The sequence below is a fragment of the Callionymus lyra genome, chromosome 3, assembly GCF_982586985.1.
Source record: "Callionymus lyra chromosome 3, fCalLyr1.hap1.1, whole genome shotgun sequence".
Taxonomy (NCBI): Eukaryota; Metazoa; Chordata; class Actinopteri; order Syngnathiformes; family Callionymidae; genus Callionymus; species Callionymus lyra.
In genome coordinates, this window is record NC_141820.1 from 27,641,664 (window position 1) to 27,663,538 (window position 21,875).

The 21,875-nt window shown below is 36.9% G+C and overlaps 3 protein-coding genes and 1 long non-coding RNA gene across 6 annotated transcripts; 1 reads left to right on the plus strand and 3 right to left on the minus strand.

The window, feature by feature from the left end:
* The first annotated feature begins 1,330 nt into the window (after positions 1–1,330).
* Positions 1,331–2,640, plus strand: LOC148084262 (uncharacterized). Its single transcript, XR_015710758.1, has 2 exons — positions 1,331–2,375; positions 2,438–2,640. It is a non-coding gene; the product is annotated as an uncharacterized LOC148084262 (long non-coding RNA).
* On the minus strand, positions 1,738–17,461 carry irak3 (interleukin-1 receptor-associated kinase 3). Of its 3 annotated transcripts, XM_087787357.1 has the most exons (13): positions 16,538–17,461; positions 11,439–12,331; positions 10,218–10,427; positions 9,908–9,966; positions 9,783–9,834; positions 8,113–8,255; positions 7,988–8,052; positions 7,804–7,918; positions 6,125–6,243; positions 5,669–5,867; positions 5,123–5,185; positions 4,887–5,054; positions 1,738–3,411 (listed from the first exon to the last, which is right to left on the minus strand). In XM_087787357.1, exons 2-13 carry the CDS (start codon positions 11,644–11,646, stop codon positions 3,031–3,033), a joined length of 1,782 nt encoding a protein of 593 aa, XP_087643483.1. In that variant the 5' UTR covers positions 11,647–12,331; positions 16,538–17,461; the 3' UTR covers positions 1,738–3,030. The 3 variants fall into 3 exon arrangements, with proteins under 3 accessions (XP_087643483.1, XP_087643484.1, XP_087643482.1); XM_087787358.1 differs by lacking the exon at positions 16,538–17,461 and having other exon boundaries at positions 8,113–8,252; positions 11,439–13,250; XM_087787356.1 differs by lacking the exon at positions 16,538–17,461 and having other exon boundaries at positions 11,439–13,250.
* On the minus strand, positions 13,394–15,079 carry LOC148084264 (beta-2-microglobulin-like). Its single transcript, XM_087787360.1, has 4 exons — positions 14,920–15,079; positions 14,511–14,780; positions 13,712–13,740; positions 13,394–13,635 (listed from the first exon to the last, which is right to left on the minus strand). Exons 1-3 carry the CDS (start codon positions 14,981–14,983, stop codon positions 13,727–13,729), a joined length of 348 nt encoding a protein of 115 aa, XP_087643486.1. The 5' UTR covers positions 14,984–15,079; the 3' UTR covers positions 13,394–13,635; positions 13,712–13,726.
* Positions 17,462–17,604: 143 nt separating the features above from the next.
* LOC148084265 (beta-2-microglobulin-like) lies at positions 17,605–19,285 on the minus strand. The gene is made up of 4 exons (XM_087787359.1): positions 19,125–19,285; positions 18,720–18,989; positions 17,923–17,951; positions 17,605–17,846 (listed from the first exon to the last, which is right to left on the minus strand). The coding sequence occupies exons 1-3, from the start codon at positions 19,186–19,188 to the stop codon at positions 17,938–17,940; spliced, it is 348 nt and encodes a 115-aa protein (XP_087643485.1). The 5' UTR covers positions 19,189–19,285; the 3' UTR covers positions 17,605–17,846; positions 17,923–17,937.
* Between the last annotated feature and the right edge of the window lie 2,590 nt (positions 19,286–21,875).

The following is a 21,875-nucleotide window of genomic DNA, read 5'->3' on the forward strand; positions in this document are numbered from 1 at the left end:
ATCATCAGGTGTATGTCATGCAGATGTTTGTTTATTCTTAAAATGTATTTATAAAGAAGAACTTTTAAACACACACAGTTTTCAACCAGTATTTCTCTAGCTTTGTCATATTTTATTTCATGCATTGCTGAATATTATGAGGCTCTTTCCAAAATTAAAAATGTATAATATATAATGGATTAAATGTCACAATTTAAATCTAAAAATATCAATTAGGAAAAAAACAATTTCATTAATTTAATGTCAATCTTATATAATAGTGTCACTTCTTAAAAATGTGTTTTTATTCTAGACAATTACTAAATTCAAGACAAAAGAACAAAAAGAAAAAGAAAGATTGTTGTTCAGGAAGCTGAAGATGAACAGAGTACGCCAGAGAAGAATGGATCACACGTCATTCAGACATCGAATAAAAAAAAGAAAGCAAAATGAATCTTAAGAAGTGACAGAAGAAGGATGGGATAACGCATGGAAAAAGACAGAAGTCTGGTGAAGACAGAGATGAAGAGGGAAGTTCTATTGAAAACGATGAACAAGATTCTGACAGTTCACATACGGATCAATACATGATGAAAAGAGAGACATGAGACATTGCCAACCATGTCCAAAAAAGTAGAAGATTTTTAGAAGAAACAAAATCGAACCAAAAAATGACGCATATAAACTCAGATCATCATGGACTGACACATTTTATAATGCATTCCTGAAGGAGAATCCATGTTGCACACTTGCATTCCAGTATCAACATGAGAAAAAAAGCCACAAAAGGAAATGTGACTTTCAATGTAAAGGCAAGATGCACTTTTCATGAGTGTGAAGCCGTTTACTTTTTCTCTATGAGAAAAAAAAACAAAGTCTAATGACCAGAATATTGTTATTGTCCGAGTTGTTGAAGTGACAAATAAAAAGAGTTCACAAAGTTTTCGTCCAGCAAAGTACCTGCGGAGGGTAAAAATGGCAAAAGCGATAACAAAGGGTGTCAACAATTACCTACAAAATGATGAAAGATACACCAGTGGAAGAACTCAAAGGAGGCAACATTACTCAAAGCCTGAGTAAGGATGTTCTAAAAAGATATATATCCTCTGGAGTGAAGCAAAGTGCTTCATGACGATGTAATGCTGGAACTCATTATAGCCCAAACAGTTCTCTGTGGCAGTCATGCAGGATTTAAAAATGATCTCCAGCATCTGCAAATGGATCCCTTTGGTTTGCATTTATACACTGAAGGTGGAATTAACATTTTGTTGGAGCGTTTAAAAAGAGATGACAGTGTCACTCTTCATCTTGACGCTACAGATAGTGTTGTCCAGAAAATTCCAACGTCTTTTTCTTCTGAGACTCTGCAGACGTCAGAGCTGCTGATCTTTGTTCCTTCACTGGAAATGTGTTTGAAAATCACATCAGGATGTCATGTGATCTGATCCTTGAAGACTCACTTTGTAGCTTCTCTTGGTTCATCTGCTCAATTCTAGAACATCCACATGTTCCAACTTCCAAGTAGCCGTTATGAAAACTACACACACACACAAATACACTCACACACACAAACACTCACACACATGCTTCTCTAACACACAAAAATGCGCATGCGTCTCTGAAGACAAAATGCATACACACACGGAAAAATATACACACAAACATAAGAGTTAAACAGGTACTGACACACAAAATCAAGCACACATGCAAAAACACACTCACGAAAACAGCAAACCAGAAAATAAGCGCACACACAAATAAAAAATAACAAACGCATGTATTTACAGATAAAATAATAAACAGAAGTACAAATATACAAAAAAAAAACATGTGCACAAATTCTTGTGAGTTTTGATCTTCAAATAAATGGACAGAAAACGTCCACATGTGTTTGGACTCCAAATGTTCAGTAAAGTCACTTGTCATTGAGGGTCAGTGGAGGCTCAGAAAGAATCCATTTGTGCAGCTGTTATGAAAGGTCAACATCTCTGACCTCTCCTTCTGTTTCCTGATCAACTCATGTCCTAAATATGACTGTATTGCTTTGATCAACTGGTCTTGTGCTGAACAGGTGCACATAAGTTGTGTCCACTTTTGTGTAGAAGAAAAATCCAGAAGAGCTTGTGCCGACAATTCACATGTAGAAACTTGATTCAAAGTTTCCTGCTGAGTCGGCTGAATGTGTTTGTGGAGGTTTGCTCTCTGACCTGCTTCTCTCAAGTCAAACTTCATCAGGTTACACAACCATGAGACGCCGATCTCACGCCACACCTGTGCCGCCATCTTAGATCCCGCCAGAGCTCAAATGTGCAACACTGACGACACATTTGGACAGGTGTGGTGAGACGCCCAGTGTGGATGTTTGACTCCGCCCCCCGAGCACCTGCACCAGTCAGGTGTGCCTCTATGAGACTTGTGTGTCACGCCCTCACTGCACTCAACTGCTTTCTGTTTGCAGCGTGGAAGAGGACACCACAACAATCCACCTAGATCGCCCCCTAGCTGTGAGTCGCTCGCCTAAGTCAGAATGTTAATAATTGAATAAATGTTTTAATTTTAACATCAAATACAAATCTTGTTAAAATGTGTTTTCCCTTGTATTAAAATATATTGTTTAATGTTTACAATTGTTTGTAATGCATAATAAAATAACCTGATATAGTTGTTTTAATGTCATGGCAATGATCACAATTTAGATTAATTTAGTTTTTTATTCTACATTTCGTACGTCAACAGTCACAGTATTTAATTTGACCTCATTATAAATTGTCCACCGCTGATCAAGATGTGTTTTTTTATTTGCTCTGATATGGATGTGTTACGTTACAAGTCATTTACAAACGTGAGTTCATCATCATGCAGGTCCAAACCAAGACAGCTGTGATACAAGATACTTTTAATCTGGTCCTGGTGACGACTGAGCAAATGCTTTAGTTCCACAATTCAGACAGAAAACATTCTCAGGCACACGTTTCACCAGAATCACAGGAAATAGAATAGATCGTCAACAGGAAGTCCTACTCGTTCTCAGTCACATGTTCATAGTCGGATTCACGACAAGTCAGATAAAGTGTTTAGAGATGGTGAACATTCCTTCTCCAGAGTGTGTGTGTGGCTGAAGCCATTAGCTCTGCAGTCGTCACAGGACAGAGCTGAGGTCTGGTCCTGGCAGCTGCACTGGACGGGCCAGCTTCTACACGGCTCCTCCTCGCCTTTATCTGTTGCCACGTCGCTCAGGTAGGTCACCTCGGACTGACTGCACTCACACGGCCCAGAGGCGCTGCTCTCCAACTCCTGCTCCACCGGGATGGATGAAGAAATTCTGTCCACGGCGAGGCTGTCGTCCGCAGTGACGCCGTCGTCCAGACTGAGCGGTTGCTCGAGGGAAGGGAAGCAAGGAGTCGGGAGTAGCTGACTCAACTCCTGAACAACCTTGAGAGAAGGAAGATAAAAGTATAATTTCTTATTTTTTAAAATACATCTTTTGTATCCATCTTGCATGTCTAAGTTCCAACAGGGGTATGAGAGAAAAAATACACCAATATTTATTGATATTTTCCCAGTACTATATTGATATTCAACAGCAGTTTATACAATAAATGTTTTTTTTATATATTTGTTTGTTCTGGAGGGGGCTTTAAAAATCATATATATATTTTTTTTTTATAATATACTTACTTAATGAGTTATTTATATTCAATTAAGTGGGTGTGATTCATTTTGTTTATGCAATTAAACTTGCGCCCGCTAGATGGAAGCACTCTTTATGTCCTCTGCAAGCTAAAGGAACAAGAAAATCCTGTGAGATACCTGCGATAACTGAGGACGAGAGGATACTGATGTTGGGACATAGTTTTCAGTTTTATTAATTCAACCAAAAGAGAGTGGAACAATCCCAATATTCAGTGTCCCCTAAAATCATTAAGAAATCATGTAAGTTGAATATAAAGCCCTACATACCTTTCAGTACTTATCACTCAAGCCTTCGCAGGAGCCAAGATCTTAAGTTCCCACACAATTTTTTACCGACTAAAGTTTACCACCCTGGTAACACATGATATGATATAAGAACTGTTGCTATTCATTGTTTTTTCAATTGTTAGGTCAAGTAAAGGACATTTCTTAACTGAATGATACTGTTACAAGCTTAGCTAGTGGCTAACAGTGCTAGCTGTATTCAAAAACGATTAAATAAGTAAAAATGGCACCAAAACCAGATCTTGCGAAAAGGCCTAAATGGTAACCCCTAATGACCTCATGTGACTGCTGTGAGGGGCCGTCGAAAAGAGAGGTACAAAGAGCTAGAATATGAGGTAAAACGTGGAAAATAAAACATGTAAAAAAAGAAATAAACCTCACAAAAATTTAAAATAAACCTTACTTTGGCAGTGACATATGAATTAGGCATTAAAGAAAAGAAAAAAAATATATATTAAATAAATAAATTATATAATTTTAAATATGATCTCAATATTTACTCAAATTATTTTGAGGGGCAAGAAATGTTCACCAAAAGGACCAAAAAAAATGTAAGGTATTAAAAGTTCATAACATAATTACAAATAAAAAAAATGTTATGAATTTTTGTCAGAAACATGTTCTACATGTGAAAGGATCAGTTTTACTCTGACATCATGAGGGCCACATAAATACGGGCAGCAGTTTGCCCAGGTCTGATATTGACCCAGAGAGGGTTGAAAAGTAGTTCAGTAATCATCCTTAACAACTTTTGTTTGCCATCTTTCTTAAAATGCTCTTTTAAAATCTCCACTTGAAATATAACAAGGCGATGAACAGCAACATTTGGACTTTATCTTAGTTCCGATTCGATTTCAAGTCAACTTTACTCATTCAAAGATGGTTGCCGGACGCATTCGATGGACATGGCATATCTGGACTCTTGCTACCTTCTCCATATTGGGTCTGGAGTGGTGACGCCTGCCGGTGCACTCCATGGCCAGACGCAGCAGACCCAGAGACACGTGTCTCGCCCAGCGGCCGGCCGTCACGTCCACGAACTTCAGACAAGAGTCCACACCGTTGGTGTCCTCCACCTCACAGAGCAGCACGTCTCTCTGGCAGCAACATGAATGCGTGAATAACAGACACTCTCGTCCATTCTCTCAAGATAACATTTCCTCACCAGACAAGTGAGGTTCGGGGGATCCTCCATCACTTTTCGTCCTGTTACGGTTTCCATCATAACCTGTGACAAAGACACTTTGTCTACTCGGGTATTTCATTCATTTATGACGCTTCATGAAGCAGTGTCATGTTGTTTAGAGGTCAGTAGGTGGCGCCATCAGTTTAATAATGATGTGATGTTCCATTAGAACAGTTGTTCAAAAAAAAGTAAAATAGTTCAGAGACCGCCATCTAGTGGACTCTTAAAATGATGACACTGCTTCATGAAGCTTCATCAGAACAACACCACTATACAGTATATGTGATCTTTTCATGTGAAGAATCTGTGTTAAAGCAGTTGTTATTTTGTAATATTTTACATCATATTCCAAAACAAATTGTATTAATGAATTGTATTATCTCACTGGCCACTACAGGGAGATACAGGGCATAATATAATCATATAAATGTTAAATAACAAGGTCAATTTGAGTGCGTTGAAGATTCAAAAGTAAGAACTAACACGGAAACACAGAATAAAGTGAAGCAATAACATTGTCGTCACCATTCCAAAGCTGTAGACGTCCAGACTGAAGGACAATTTGCCGTCGCGGCTGTACTCCTCGGGGAGGTACCCCAGGTTGCTGTGACCGGCAGTGTTGACGGTGATGGTGCAGTTCTGGCCGGTCGAATGCGGGCGAAGTCGGGCCAGACCAAAGTCGGAAAGTTTGGGCTGCAGACGGTCGTCGAGGAGGATGTTGGCGCTGAGCGGAGAGCGGAGAGAAGACAGCTTTCAAGGTGGGGCTTTCAAACGCTCCCTCATTCGAGGTTTTGTTCTTTGATGTGAGGTGTTTGTGTTGTTTTACCATTGAAATGAAAAAGCAACACCTCCGTCACTTCTTGTTCACACGTTAACCACAAAATCTGCATCTTTGGGCATCTTTTTTTTCTCTAGGTCACCGCCCTTCCTCAGAAAGCGCAGTATTCTTTGCTCGAGTGAAAAAAAAGAAGAATTGTGTACCTGGAGAGGTTTCCACAGACGACCGCACACGGCTGGGTGGAGTGGAGGTGATGCAACGCACGAGCAATACCCTTCAAGATCGCCAGACGTTCCTGCCAGGCCAGGGGGCGCTCCACATCCTGTCCAACGAAAACATGATGCCACAAGGGGATTGTCAATGGGAGCCAAATCTGGACCACATTATGAGTACATTTAGACCACAATAGCATATTAGCAAACTTAAAACACATCAGCAATGCATGCTGGGAATGCCCATGATGTGATATTGTGATATGTGATATTATTAAAAAGGTAATACTGAACAACTCGTATTTAACACGTCTTTTTGAAAAGTAATTTTCTTTTTATAGTATTTCAACATATCATATAATACAAATTCCAAAAAAAAGAAACAACATACTGGTTGCAAATGTCTTACATTCAAAGCCCAAAAGTCATATAGGCGTAACGGTGTCCAATTATTCCATTGCCGGGTCCATAAATGTTTAAGATTTAACATCATTTCAATTGTTATCTTCCACAAACACCTGTCATCGCCAGCGCCTGGTCCAGTAGGCCGTTTCTTTATGACCGTCAGACCAAAAATCGTATCATCTAAAAGGGCTTGTAAAGACGATTCCAGCAAGTAAGTATATGAATCATTTTCCTGTGATAAATATTAAGAAAGTTATGGACTATTATAACCTGAGAAAATGCACTAATTCCTGGTCAACCTACGCAACGCTAAGTCAATGGAGTTCAACATTTTAGGTCGGACCTTTTCGTTAAAACTGACTTTTTAAAATGTCATAACTTATCACATTATTTACTGAATTTAAAAAAGGTTGGTATCATTGGAAAGCTTGCTAAACGAAGAAACATAAAAAAAACAATACATTTATATCATTAATATACACATGTATACATATACATTCAAATATATATATATAAATACACGGAAACACACACAAAAAAATGTTTTCTGTGTTTCTATAAGTATAAAATAATGGAAACATCAAGCACACGGTGTATTTAATTGATTTACTTCATGAAATTAGCGTCGGAAGTGACGGTAAATGTCAGGAAACATGGCTCATCGGACTCGACAAGGAAATCGTTGGGTCCAAAAAACAACGTGGGAATTGATCAATTTAAAAGATATTTGGCAGTCTTACAAAATAATATATAATTTATAATATAATGGGGGTTCTAAAGGATATTTTACTCATCTAAGATGTTTTGCAAGGGAGTTTTATCAAAGGTTTACATCTACATAAACTATGGCGTGTGTTCTACGGCATCAGCATTCGTGGATAGTGATGACGTAGACAAGAAGAACGCAGTTGAGCGGTGAATACTGCCCATCGAACATAAAACGTGCTCATTTACGGAGGAAAATACACACATATGTAGGTGATGACCCCTGACCTATAGGAACGATCTAAGAAAACTTTTACGTGATTTGTTTGGCTTCTGCAACCACTGAATTAGAGATCAAGAACAGTCCCTCAAGTGTATTGTTTAGTTTGATTAAAGCAGGAACTTTAATTCTAACTTGAACAAATGTATTTTTTAATAATACAAACAATACTTTTCCATTGTTTCTGTGAGTTAACCATGACAATGGTTCGATTTCACTTCCTTGTTAGCAACTGTCAACTTCCTCATTTCGGCAAACACAAAATACTATTTGTACGCACCGGCTGATGCAGTCGGTGGTGCAGGGATCCATTGGGCAGATACGGGTAGACCAGGCAGTAGCGGACTTCATCCGAGAAACATCCCACCAGGTCTATGATGTTTGGATGTTTGTACCTGAAACCAAATTAATCTGTAGAATAAAATCTTCAGCGCACAATGAGTGGAAAAGTATGTGTCGCATACAAATGGTGGATTTCCATTTCCTTCCTGAAGAATTCCCAAAGCTTCTTCCAGGACGCCTTCTCTGTCTGTAGAGCAGCTTCATGTGAGCTCAGTCCGTGACTTCATTCATAGAAAGCATCAATCACCTGTTTGAAAAGTTTGACTGCAAATGTTTTGTCACTGACTCCAGCTCTGTAGACATCAGCAAAGTGTCCCACTGAGATCCTGCAATCTGGATGAAAGTCTCTTGTTGCTGCTGTGATGTCTCCGTAGCTCAACACGTTTGCTGCTGGAGACACATTTGAAACTCTTTGTTTTCATCAGACAATGTTTATCTCTGCATCCAGTCATCCATCTGTTTATCTGTCCTTCCCTCCCTCCATCCAGTCATCCAACTATAAATGAATCCATCCTTCCCTCCCTCCCTTCATCCAGTCATCAATTTGTCCATTTATCCATCCTTCCCTCCCTCCATCCAGTCATCTATCTATAAATGTATTCATCCTTCCTCCCTTCATCCAGTCATCCATCTGTCCATTTATCCATCCTACCTTTCTTCATCCAGTCATCCATCTGTCCATTTATCCATCCTTCCTCCCTTCATCCAGTCATCAATCTGTCCATTTATCCATCCAACCCTCCCTCCATCCAGTCATCCATCTATAAATGTATCCATCCTTCCCTCCCTTCATCCAGTCATCAATTTGTCCATTTATCCATCCTTTCTCTCTTCATCCAGTCATCAATCTGTTCATTTATCCATCCTTTCTCCCTTCATCCAGTCATCAATCTGTTCATTTATCCATCCTTTCTCACTTCGTCCAGTCATCAATCTGTTCATTTATCCATCCTTCCCTACCTCCATCCAGTCATCCATCTATAAATTAATCCATCCTTCCATCCAGTCATCCATCTATCCATTTATCTGTCCTTCCCTCCCACAATCCAGTCATCCATCTATCCGTTTATCTGTTCTTCCCTCCCACAATCCAGTCATCCATCTATCCGTTTATCTGTCCTTCCCTCCCACAATCCAGTCATCCATCTATCCATTTATCTGTCCTTCCCTCCCACAATCCAGTCATCCATCTATCCATTTATCTGTCCTTCCCTCCCACAATCCAGTCATCTATCTGTCCATCGATTCATCCATCGATCCTTCGATCCATCCATCCTTTCGGCCATCCATCAATCAGTTCAGTCATTCATCCATCCATCCATCGGTTCATCTATCCATCTCTGCATCCATCCATCTGTTCATCTATCCATCTGTGCATCCATCCATCAATATTTTCATCAATCCATCTGTTCAACTTATCTTCCATACATCCATCTATCCACTCTTTCATCCATCGTCCATCCATCCATCAGTTCAACCTACCCCTCCCTCCATCTGTTCATACATCCATCTGTTCATTTATCCACCTGTTCACCCTTTCATCCATCCTTTCCTTCATTCATCATCCATCCATTTATCAGTTCAACCTTCCATCCATTCATCTACTATCCATTCAGAACTTTCTCTTCTTTACTAGTGGTGTTCCCAGCCGATACCCTGACTCAGTACTGGATCCAATATGGACTAAAACTTTAACTTTACTTTTGACAACATGTGGTAAATACGGCAGAGTTGCAGCCATGTTTCCTCGTACAAGGATCCCTCTAATGTAGCCTCAGGTGATAGCCATGCTGCTGTGTCAGCAGTTTCATCTTTTCCTTGATAAATGTAGATGTTATTGTAAACTGGATTGAAAGATACATAGTTAACATGCTGAAGAACCATAAACACAAGTTAAAAAACTTTTTTTTTACTCACATGTTCTCAGGTCTTGACTGGATGAGATCTCAGAAAACTGGGTGTATTTGTGCTAAAAAATAGATTTGTAAAGATGAGTATTTCTCACAGTCTCTCTTTGAGATCAGGCTCAACAAAACATTCACCTCAACAGAGGCGGACGTCTTCTGACTGGACTTTTGAACGCTCGGGGAAATTCTTGGTTCTGAATAAAGAACAAAAGTGGATTCAGTGGCTTTGAAGCAACAGCTTCCTCTCACCTGCTTACGTCAGCGACAACCTCTAAACTCAAACTTCATCTACATGATGTGAACAAGACCAAAACCTTATCTGCTATTAAATAATGAAATGATGTAAAACAAAACAAACAAGATATTAAGTAAATGTGTAATATATTCATTAAAAATTCTGCGTTTTAAACTCGTTGTCGTCACCATTTAAAAGAAAACCCGTCACCTTTGACTGAGCCCATCGGACTTTGAAGATGCTCCTGCACCAGCTGAACGGCTCTTTGATGATCCATGTCCTGCAGGACCTTGAGGAGGTCCTGCACTTGCGGGTTCTGCTGCGCCCAGGACCACAAGAGCTCCCTGGTCGGACTTCTCCCTGCTGCCTCAACGCGTTCCAACAACCGAACTTCTGACATGTTCGGGAAGATTCTGACCGCTGGAGACGAGGAAACGTGTTTATATCATCCCAAAAAAGTTTGCTCAGTAACTTACTCCCTTTTCTATGAGTATAACTATTCGAGGCCGTAAGAGGCACTAGACACAAGTTTTCGTTTGGGGTCAGAGATGACAGTTCCAGTTCCTTCATGTACTGAGAGTATGATCCAAAGTTTTGAGGAAGAGAAAATGGGGAGCCCGTCTGAACAGAAGCCATTCACCCAATTCAAAAGCTGATTGTGAGGACTTCAGTTTTCACGACAATTTGATATTACTATTATATTGAAACCAATATTTTTAAAGTTCTACTCAATTTTTCAAGTTAGTTTTGTCGCTTCCGTCGATATTAAACGTTTTATCAGGGGGTAACACACAATACAATAAATAAAATGTAAGTGTTTAAAGGTAAAGTGTTACAAACTTTGTAAGTTTCCATATCAAAAACAATTAAACAATAGACAAGTGGTTTGTCATTTTCTTTCATCATAAAAGAGTTTGAAAAAATGTTTTTAGGGCTTTCTGAATGACCCACCCCTTGTTTATTCATATTTTGTGTTCATATTGATATCCATCAAAAAACATTGATATTAGGAATATCACTCAAAACATTCGATATCACAACTTGATATAGTACTAGTATAGAGATATATGTATTTAAGTGGTTCAATTTATATGCAAGATCAGAGCACATTAGCTATAGCACAGTGAGAAGCCATACAAGTGAGTGAGGAGACAAATTTTAAAAAAAAGTATTGGTACTATTTCACTAACCCTCAACATTGTATGACAACGTATTCACATCTTTAGATGAAGTAAATAACAACGGATTTAACTAAATATTTTGTATATATAAGTATATAATGAACTGTACAACCAATTCAGATATTTCAGTTGTTTCTTTATTGCCTGCTCTGTCAATAACGGTCTCACTATTTGTCAAGAGGATTTCATCGCCTTCCCTGTACAAACAAACAAGCTTCCTGTATTAGAACTTCCAGACTTTGACGCTTACCGAGTCCTCGCCAGCCGAACCGGTCTCCTCCAACGTCCAGGACTTGACACAGCCTCTCCATGAACGCCGAGGGAACGTCGTAGAGCTTCGTGTTCGGGTCCATGTCCCGGTTCTGAAGCGATCTCGGCCTCACTGACGGTGTATGGAAGAATATCGCAGAATATCGCAAACGCGGAAATTCCCTCAAGAGTCTCGCCCCGCGACTCATCGACGGATGTGTTCACTCTGTGCTTTTCACATCTGGAAACCGGCCCCGTGGAGTCCATGACGCGTTATTGATCCATCGATCGCCATCGATCGCCAATGTCAATTATTGATCAGTAGTAATAATCTGTTAAGAGTAATAATCGAGGTATTAAAGTGTTCAGAGTTTTGTATCCACGTCAAAACATCATTTCAAACAGTATTTCAGTGTTTATATATTTTAAGGTTCGAATATTTTTTCTAATTTTGGTAAATAAAGTAACACTAGAGGACTGTAGTTCCATTTATACACGACAGATGTCAGTGTTGCAATATTGACTTGAACAAGAACTACTTATTAGAGCTAATATGAAGATCAATGCTTATAATAATAATGATACATTTGCCACAACATATGTTTTATAAAGCAAATATGGAAAATGGAAAATACATACAGCATATATATACACAAACAGATTTAAAAAAAACAACAACCTGGAGAGTAGATAGGAGGGTAAAAAAGTGAGAGACGCTACTAGCTCTGCTACTACACATGACAATATAATTCTACCGCACCTTTCATTACTCATACGACTTTATTGTCTACTTCTACTGAAGTAGAACAACCTGTACTCGTGTCCGGTAGGTGTTAAAGTTGAGCAGCAGGGGGCGCATTGGTGCCGACACTAACTAGGTCAACTGAGGTAAAACTGGTTCGGCTGCTTCACTAGACTGCGCAGTTTGTTTTCTGAATTAGAGATGGCCACACCCCTAAAAACACAGATAAAATGAAAACATTGCTTCATGAGTCTATAATACAAACACTTTCACGTTTCTATTCATGGAAAATCACAATGAAAGATGTATTTTATTTTTCGAAGCCAATGTTAATTTTATTTTTAAATAAATAAATTGAATTGTTTATAGGTAGCCACCGACCCAATCTGTTTTTGTTATGAATAAAAAACAGACATGTGTTGCTCTATAAAATCCTCACAAGGGCCTCGTAATATTTCCTCCAACAAAAGCCTTTATTTCTCACCTTCTTCTATCTGCGCTGCAGCTGTAATTACTTTGTAATATATTTGTCAGAACTTACATTTACTTGAACTGAAGTTGTAACTTAAAACTCCAGTACGACCCCTTCATCAGTTGTTGCTACTATATAGAAAATACTGCTAAAACACATCCCCATCATTAAGTTACTACCCGAATAATTGACCACTGACCACTGCCTACTCCAGATCTGAACAAAGCGACTGTATTTATCCGGCCCTTGTAATTTGGAAGTGAAACTATAAAATTGATCATGTAAGCACTTTTTACAGTCAGGATTGGTATCTTATGTTTCTTTTTTAAAGTGAGTGCTATTTAAAATGTATTATTTCAACGAATAATTACAGAAACAGTCTTCAGAAATTAAAATGTGATAATTTTGAGTTTGAACTACAATTCCTTTACAACATATTTGGAACTTGAAAAGATAATTAAAAAACTTATCTGACAATCTTTAAATGTAATGTAATACTTTGAAATTACTCTCACATTTTATAATATTTTTAATAAAAAAAGAAAACCTTTTTATTGTCACACTTGTTTATCACATTTTGTAATTTTCCCTCTGTTCTCGCTGCTTAAGCTTTCCTCGGCAAACCCATTTCTTTGGCGTATTTCCCTTATAAACGTATAACCTTATAAAATGTCCAAATTGCATTTACATTTTACATCTCATGATTCCAGTTTCATTTACAGCAGTAAATATAACACAAGGAGAGAATTATTTAAATTTGTATTGTCATGTAAATAACAGTTCAGAGGCCTTTCATTTCTGAATCTTTCTAAATTAAATCAGCCTAATTTGTTTTGCTTCCCACAGAGCATGAAAGATATCCAAGTATATTATAGAGACACATACACAAGTGTGTCGGTAGTGAAGCTCAGACAGGATTACAAAGTAATTTTAGAGTCCAGAAGCCTTTCTGAAGGAACAACATTGAGCATCCACTGCACATATCTGTTAAAATGAAAAGGTAAATCACGTCAGTACACGTCACAAATCAAATAATAAACGTAAGCATTTCGATACCCACCACAGGGAAATGCAGTTACTCGTATGGCTCTGTAGAGGGCGACATAGGATTGGTATAAAAATTAGTCTTTACATAAACGTAAACATTCATTTACAAATAACTTCACCCAATTGTATTATTTCATTAAATCAATATTTTTGCTAGTTTCTTTTCTCTAGAAACGTCCATAATTGTTTATCAATAAAAACACGAATGTATCTGTTAACAAATACTTGAAAACTTTACTAAACGCTTTACTTTTATTTTTTATATTTAATCATATTAGAATAAAGTTATGTTCTTTAACCGCACAAAAAAACTTTTTTTTATCACTTATTTTGAATTATATTATAGATTTATGTTTTAAAGTTAAACTTTTCATCATGAAAATGAAAGTTAAGTTGAAAGTGATTTTAATTTCTTGTTCTTTCCGGTTTAGAAAAAAAAAAATAGAAATAACTAAAAATCCAATCTTTCACGTTGTAAAAAAAAACCCCCCAAATATTTCCTTGTTAAAATATCTTCTACGGTTAGAAACTTCTAATGCCAATGTTGTAAAAACGACACAGGATTCTTTTTTTTAAAGCCATAGAAAAAAAAAACAGATTACTTTCTAAAAAAACTAATCCACTTTAAACTCGTTTGTTTGTGAAATACCGTGAAAGTGAAAATGTATGATTATGTATAACTTTTTTTCAAGTTATCACCACTATAAATGATTATCTACAGTATCAGTGTTGACCTTTGACACGTCATAAATGCCACTTTTTGGCTCGTATTTCTGATCTTTAGTTCATGTCAGAATGACGTCAACACTCACCCCAAGAGTGATCTCTGGGTATGCCACCGTGTTCCACTCGGCAGGTGAACTTTTCGCCCTCGGCGGGGGTGAAGTTCGCGTGTGTGATCAGGTGGAAGTTCCAGTCGTCTTCGAAGGCCAGGTCGGACTGACGGTACGACATCGGGACTCCATTTTTCAGCAGCTCGATCTTGATCGCAGGTGGATGGAAGTTGCTGACATGGCAGATCAAGACGTTTGCTTTCCCCATCAAACCCGGTCTGTGACTGTAAACACGAACCATCGGAAGCTCTAAATAAAAAAAAAAAAAGAAATGGTCAGTATTAGTCAAGATATGAAGTCGTTTTGTTAAAACAACTGCGTCATTCTGCTTCACTTCCGTGTTCTTTCAAATACTCGATACAATAAAACAAAAGATCCGTTGACTTACGGTAGTCGGTAGGACAGACCCCGTAGAGGTGGAACACGAGAAGAAGGAGAACGACGACCTTCATGAATGAAAAGTTGTTCGAACTTCGGACACGATACGGACAAGGCTGACGGCTGCGACCGCGCTGGAGCGAGTCAAAACGAAACTAAAAGTGTTCTGGTTTGGTTGTTGTTGTTCATACGGGCGGGTTCACAGGCGTCACCGACGAAATGAATCCATCCCAAAACATCCCCTTTGTGTCGCAGTGAAGGTTGTCTTAGAAAATAATACACGTGTAAGTATTGAAGAAGTATAGATTAACTGAATATTTTTATTTAACAGCATTCGTTTTTGAGGAATTAGGATACGTTTTTTTTATCATTATTTTTTATTTAAGTGTTTCAAGCTTTGAACGCCAGTAAGTGTTTAAAGCAGACACTGAATATTTTTGACTGTATTTATGTGGCCCTCGTAAATACCCTCGTGGCCCTCGTAATGTCAAAGTATGATCAGGTATAAATGGTTCTAATGCCTTTAAAAAGTGTATTTTGTATTTCATTTTCATTTAAATTTTCACATAACACTTATTTACTTTTGATCTCCTTTATGTGTGTGTTTTTTTGGAGTATATATTAATCCCTCAAAACATTTTTTAAAGTAAGTTGAAGAAATGTTTTGAAAAAAACTCATATATATATATATATATATATATATATATATTTATATATATATATATATATACAAGAATAAAATTGCAGCTTATTTAGCTTAATAAAAGTCACCAACTGAGAAACGTGTCGTCTGTAACCGTTTCTTTAAGTGACATCAAATTTAGCAGATGACTGTTCACTGGCAGGAGCCAAGGTCTCAAGCAGATGCCCGGGGGCCACATGCGGCCATTTGACTGTATTTATGCGGCCCTCGTAATGTCAAAGTATGATCATGTATAAATAGTCCTAATGCATTTAAAAAGTGTATTTTTTATTTATTTTTCATTTACATGTTCACATAACACTTATTTACTTTTTCTCTCCTTTTTGTGTGTAATTTTTGGAGTATATATTAATCCCTACAACATTTTAGTTAGTTGAAGAAATTTTTTGAAAAAAACTCATATATACAACAATAAAATTGCAGCTGATTTAGCTTAATAAAAGTCACAGACTCAGAAACGTGTCGTCTGTAACTGTTTCTGTAAGTGACATCAAAGTTAGCAGATGGCTGTGCACTGGCAGGAGCCAAGGTCTCAAGCAGATGTAGGCAAAGTGGAGGGCAGCAAAAACACTTAGCTATTGGTTTATTTTTGCTCGATTTTCTTTTTATAGACAAACTGTAGAGTGGTGGTGGCCTAATGACGAATGTGCTTTTTTGGGGGGATTATCTCGTCTTTCTTTTTGCTCGACGGCCCCTAACAACATTCACAGAATTGAATGTGGCCCTAGAAGAATTTTAATTGCCCGCCCCTGGTTTAAACAAACAATTAAAAAAACAAACACAAGAACACATAGATTGAAAAAGAACCTCCATTTGAGGTCAATACACTAATTAATAACATTTTCAAGGAGTATTCTCATCCGATATTGTTAATAATGTTATGCAGTAACTTCTTAATTATAACTAAAACAAGCATAAAATCAACGTGGTTCGGCTGCTTCACTAGACTGCGCAGTTTGTTTTCTGAATTAGAGGAAACAAGGCCACATCCCTAAAAACACAGATAAAATGAAAACATTGCTTCATGAGTCTATAATACAAACACTTTCACTTTTCTATTCATGGAAAATCACAATGAAAGATGCATTTTATTTTTCGAAGCCAATGTTAATTTTATTTTTAAATAAATAAATTGAATTGTTTATAGGTAGCCACCGACCCAATCTGTTTTTGTTATGAATAAAAAACAGACATGTGTTGCTCTATAAAATCCTCACAAGGGCCTCGTAATATTTCCTCCAACAAAAGCCTTTATTTATCACCTTCTTCTATCTGCGCTGCAGCTGTAATTACTTTGTAATATATTTGTCAGAACTTACATTTACTTGAACTGAAGTTTTAACTTAAAACTCCAGTACGACCCCTTCATCAGTTGTTGCTACTATATAGAAAATACTGCTAAAACACATCCCCATCATCAAGTTACTACCCGGATAATTGACCACTGACCACTGCCTACTCCAGATCTGAACAAAGCGACTGTATTTATCCGGCCCTTGTAATTTGGAAGTGAAACTATAAAATTGATCATGTAAGCACTTTTTACAGTCAGGATTGGTATCTTATGTTTCTTTTTTAAAGTGAGTGCTATTTAAAATGTATTATTTCAACGAATAATTACAGAAACAGTCTTCAGAAATTAAAATGTGATAATTTTGAGTTTGAACTACAATTCCTTTACAACATATTTGGAACTTGAAAAGATAATTAAAAAACGTATCTGACAATCTTTAAATGTAATGTAATACTTTGAAATTACTCTCACGTTTTATAACACTTTTAATAAAAAAAGAAAACCTTTTTACTGTCACACTTGTTTATCACATTTTGTAATTTTCCCTCTGTTCTCGCTGCTTAAGCTTTCCTCGGCAAACCCATTTCTTTGGCGTATTTCCCTTATAAACGTATAACCTTATAAAATGTCCAAATTGCATTTACATTTTACATCTCATGATTCCAGTTTCATTTACAGCAGTAAATATAACACAAGGAGAGAATTATTTAAATTTTTATTGTCATTTAAATAACAGTTCAGAGGCCTTTCATTTCTGAATCTTTCTAAATTAAATCAGCCTAATTTGTTTTGCTTCCCACAGAGCATGAAAGATATCCAAGTATATTATAGAGACACATACACAAGTGTGTCGGTAGTGAAGCTTAGACAGGATTACAAAGTAATTTTAGAGTCCAGAAGCCTTTCTGAAGGAACAACATTGAGCATCCACTGCACATATCTGTTAAAATGAAAAGGTAAATCACGTCAGTACACGTCACAAATCAAATAATAAACGTAAGCATTTCGATACCCACCACAGGGAAATGCAGTTACTCGTCTGGCTCTGTAGAGGGCGACATAGGATTGGTATGAAAATTAGTCTTTACATAAACGTAAACATTCATTTACAAATAACTTCACCCAATTGTATTATTTCATTAAATCAATATTTTTGCTAGTTTCTTTTCTCTAGAAACGTCCATAATTGTTTATCAATAAAAACACGAATGTATCTGTAAACAAATACTTGAAAACTTTACTAAACGCTTTACTTTTATTTTTTATATTTAATCATATTAGAATAAAGTTATGTTCTTTAACCGCACAAAAAAACTTTTTTGTATCACTTATTTTGAATTATATTATAGATTTATGTTTTAAAGTTAAACTTTTCATCATGAAAATGAAAGTTAAGTAGAAAGTGATTTTAATTTCTTGTTCTTTCCGGTTTAGAAAAAAAAATAGAAATAACTAAAAATCCAATCTTTCACGTTGTAAAAAAAAAAACCCAAATATTTCCTTGTTAAAATATCTTCTACGGTTAGAAACTTCTAATGCCAATGTTGTAAAAACGACACAGGATTCTTTTTTTTAAAGCCATAGAAAAAAACAACAGATTACTTTCTAAAAAAAAAAATCCACTTTAAACTCGTTTGTTTGTGAAATACCGTGAAAGTGAAAATGTATGATTATGTATAACTTTTTTTTCAAGTTATCACCACTATAAATGATTATCTACAGTATCAGTGTTGACCTTTGACACGTCATAAATGCCACTTTTTGGCTCGTATTTCTGATCTTTAGTTCATGTCAGAATGACGTCAACACTCACCCCAAGAGTGATCTATGCGTTTTGTATCGTGTTCCACTCGGCAGTTGAACTTTTCGCCCTCGGCGGGGGTGAAGTTCGCGTGTGTGATCAGGTGGAAGTTCCAGTCGTCCTCGAAGGCCAGGTCGGACTGACGGTACGACATCGGGACTCCATTTTTCAGCAGCTGGATCTTGATCGCGGGTGGATGGAAGTTGCTGACATGGCAGATCAAGACGTTTGCTTTCCCCATCATACCCGGTCTGTGACTGTAAACACGAACCATCGGAGGCTCTAAATAAAAAAAAAGAAAGTATTAGTATTAGTCAAGATATGAAGTCGTTTTGTTAAAACAACTGCGTCATTCTGCTTCACTTCCGTGTTCTTTCAAATACTCGAAACAATAAAACAAAAGATCCGTTGACTTACGGTGGTCGGTAGGACAGACCCCGTAGAGGTGGAACACGAGAAGAAGGAGAACGACGACCTTCATGACTGAAAAGTTGTTCGAGCTTCGGACACGATACGGACAAGGCTGACGGCTGCGACCGCGCTGGAGCGAGTCAAAACGAAACTAAAAGTGTTCTGGTTTGGTTGTTGTTGTTCATACGGGCGGGTTCACAGGCGTCACCGACGAAATGAATCCATCCCAAAACATCCCCTTTGTGTCGCAGTGAAGGTTGTCTTAGAAAATAATACACGTGTAAGTATTGAAGAAGTATAGATGAACTGAATATTTTTATTTAACAGCATTCGTTTTTGAGGAATTAGGATACGTTTTTTTATCATTATTTTTTATGTAAGTGTTTCAAGCTTTGAACGCCAGTAAGTGTTTAAAGCAGACACTGAATATTTTTGACTGTATTTATGTGGCCCCCGTAAATACCCTCGTGGCCCTCGTAATGTCAAAGTATGATCATGTATAAATGGTTCTAATGCCTTTAAAAAGTGTATTTTGTATTTCATTTTCACATAACACTTATTTACTTTTGATCTCCTTTATGTGTGTGTTTTTTTGGAGTATATATTAATCCCTCAAAACATTTTTTAAAGTAAGTTGAAGAAATGTTTTGAAAATATATATATATATATATATATATATATATATATATATATATATATATATATATATAATTTTTTTTACAAGAATAAAATTGCAGCTTATTTAGCTTAATAAAAGTCACCAACTGAGAAACGTGTCGTCTGTAACCGTTTCTTTAAGTGACATCAAATTTAGCAGATGACTGTTCACTGGCAGGAGCCAAGGTCTCAAGCAGATGCCCGGGGGCCACATGCGGCCATTTGACTGTATTTATGCGGACCTCATAATGTCAAAGTATGATCATGTATAAATAGTTCTAATGCATTTAAAAAATGTATTTTTTATTTCTTTTTCATTTACATGTTCACATAACACTTATTTACTTTTTCTCTCCTTTTTGTGTGTAATTTTTGGAGTATATATTAATCCCTACAACATTTTAGTTAGTTGAAGAAATTTTTTGAAAAAAACTCATATATACAAGAATAAAATTGCAGCTGATTTAGCTTAATAAAAGTCACAGACTCAGAAACGTGTCGCCTGTAACTGTTTCTGTAAGTGACATCAAAGTTAGCAGATGGCTGTGCACTGGCAGGAGCTAAGGTCTCAAGCAGATGTAGGCAAAGTGGAGGGCAGCAAAAACACTTAGCTATTGGTTTATTTTTGCTTGATTTTCTTTTTATAGACAAACTGTAGAGTGGTGGTGGCCCTAATGACGAATGTCCTTTTTTGGGGGGATTATCTCGTCTTTCTTTTTGCTCGACGGCCCCTAACAACATTCACAGAATTGAATGTGGCCCTAGAAGAATTTTAATTGCCCGCCCCTGGTTTAAACAAACAATTAAAAAAACAAACACAAGAACACATAGATTGAAAAAGAACCTCCATTTGATGTCAATACACTAATTAATAACATTTTCAAGGAGTATTCTCATCCGATATTGTTAATAATGTTATGCAGTAACTTCTTAATTATAACTAAAACAAGCATAAAATCAACGTTATTTTATAGATACCCATCTGTGATCGTATTGCACTGAGTAGTTTCTAAATGTCCATGTAAAGTTTAACAAATATGTCTTCATTGAAATGTTTTTAAATATTTTGCAAGTAATATTAATCAAATTAAATATATATATATTTTATAAAAGTAACATTTTAGTTAAAGTTAGTCAAGTTTAAAAATAATAATAATAACTGTGTTATTACAACTCGGATAGGCACAACATTAAGGTCACGTATAGATAACCCTCCTCCTATGATGTCATTAAACTTATTCATTATTAACGTCTTTTGATGATTTTTTTCTTTTATATTTTAGAGAAATATTTTGATGCAAGTTTATATATTTATTTTGTGGTCACTTTTTAACCACAGGGCACACAATGGTACGGTGGTTGCAGGTTCTGTTCCAGCTGCTGGGTAGTCGACTGTGACCTTGTATGGAGCTCGATGTTTTCCCTTTTCCTTGGATTAACAGTCCACTTAACACAGTTCACAATATAATATTTTTTAAAAGTAATTTGTAATCACTCTTTAACTACAACTCCAACTGTCACCAAAATAGTGGCTAATAAATAACATCTCTGTGATGCCACTACACTTAGTTTAGTTTAGTTTTTCAAAAAATATATCTATTGAAAAAAGTACTAAACTAATGATCTTGAATAAATTGATGAACCACATTACAGGTGCTTAAATCTGTTTTTAAAAGACGTTAAAGTGATAGTTCACCTAAAATTGAAATTTCACTCATTTTTTACATACCCTCAATGTCAACTGAGGGTTGGGATTATTTTTCAGAGTATTCTGGAGTATCACCTTAAGTAATATTTTAAATTCACACCACCTGAATTGACTACATTCAATATTTAGCAAAACTAAGGAGTTGATTGTGGATTTCCGGCGGTGTCCCTCCATCTCCCCCTCACCACTGAACATCCAGGGACAGGACATTGAGATTGTCACGACTTACAAGTTCCTGGGTGTTCACCTCAACAACCGCCTGGACTGGGTGGATAACACTGCTGCTCTTTATAAAAAGGGGCGGAGTAGAATCTACCTGCTCCGGAGGTTGAGGTCGTTTGGTGTCCGGGGGCCACTCCTGAAGTCATTCTATGACTCAGTAGTGGCCTCTG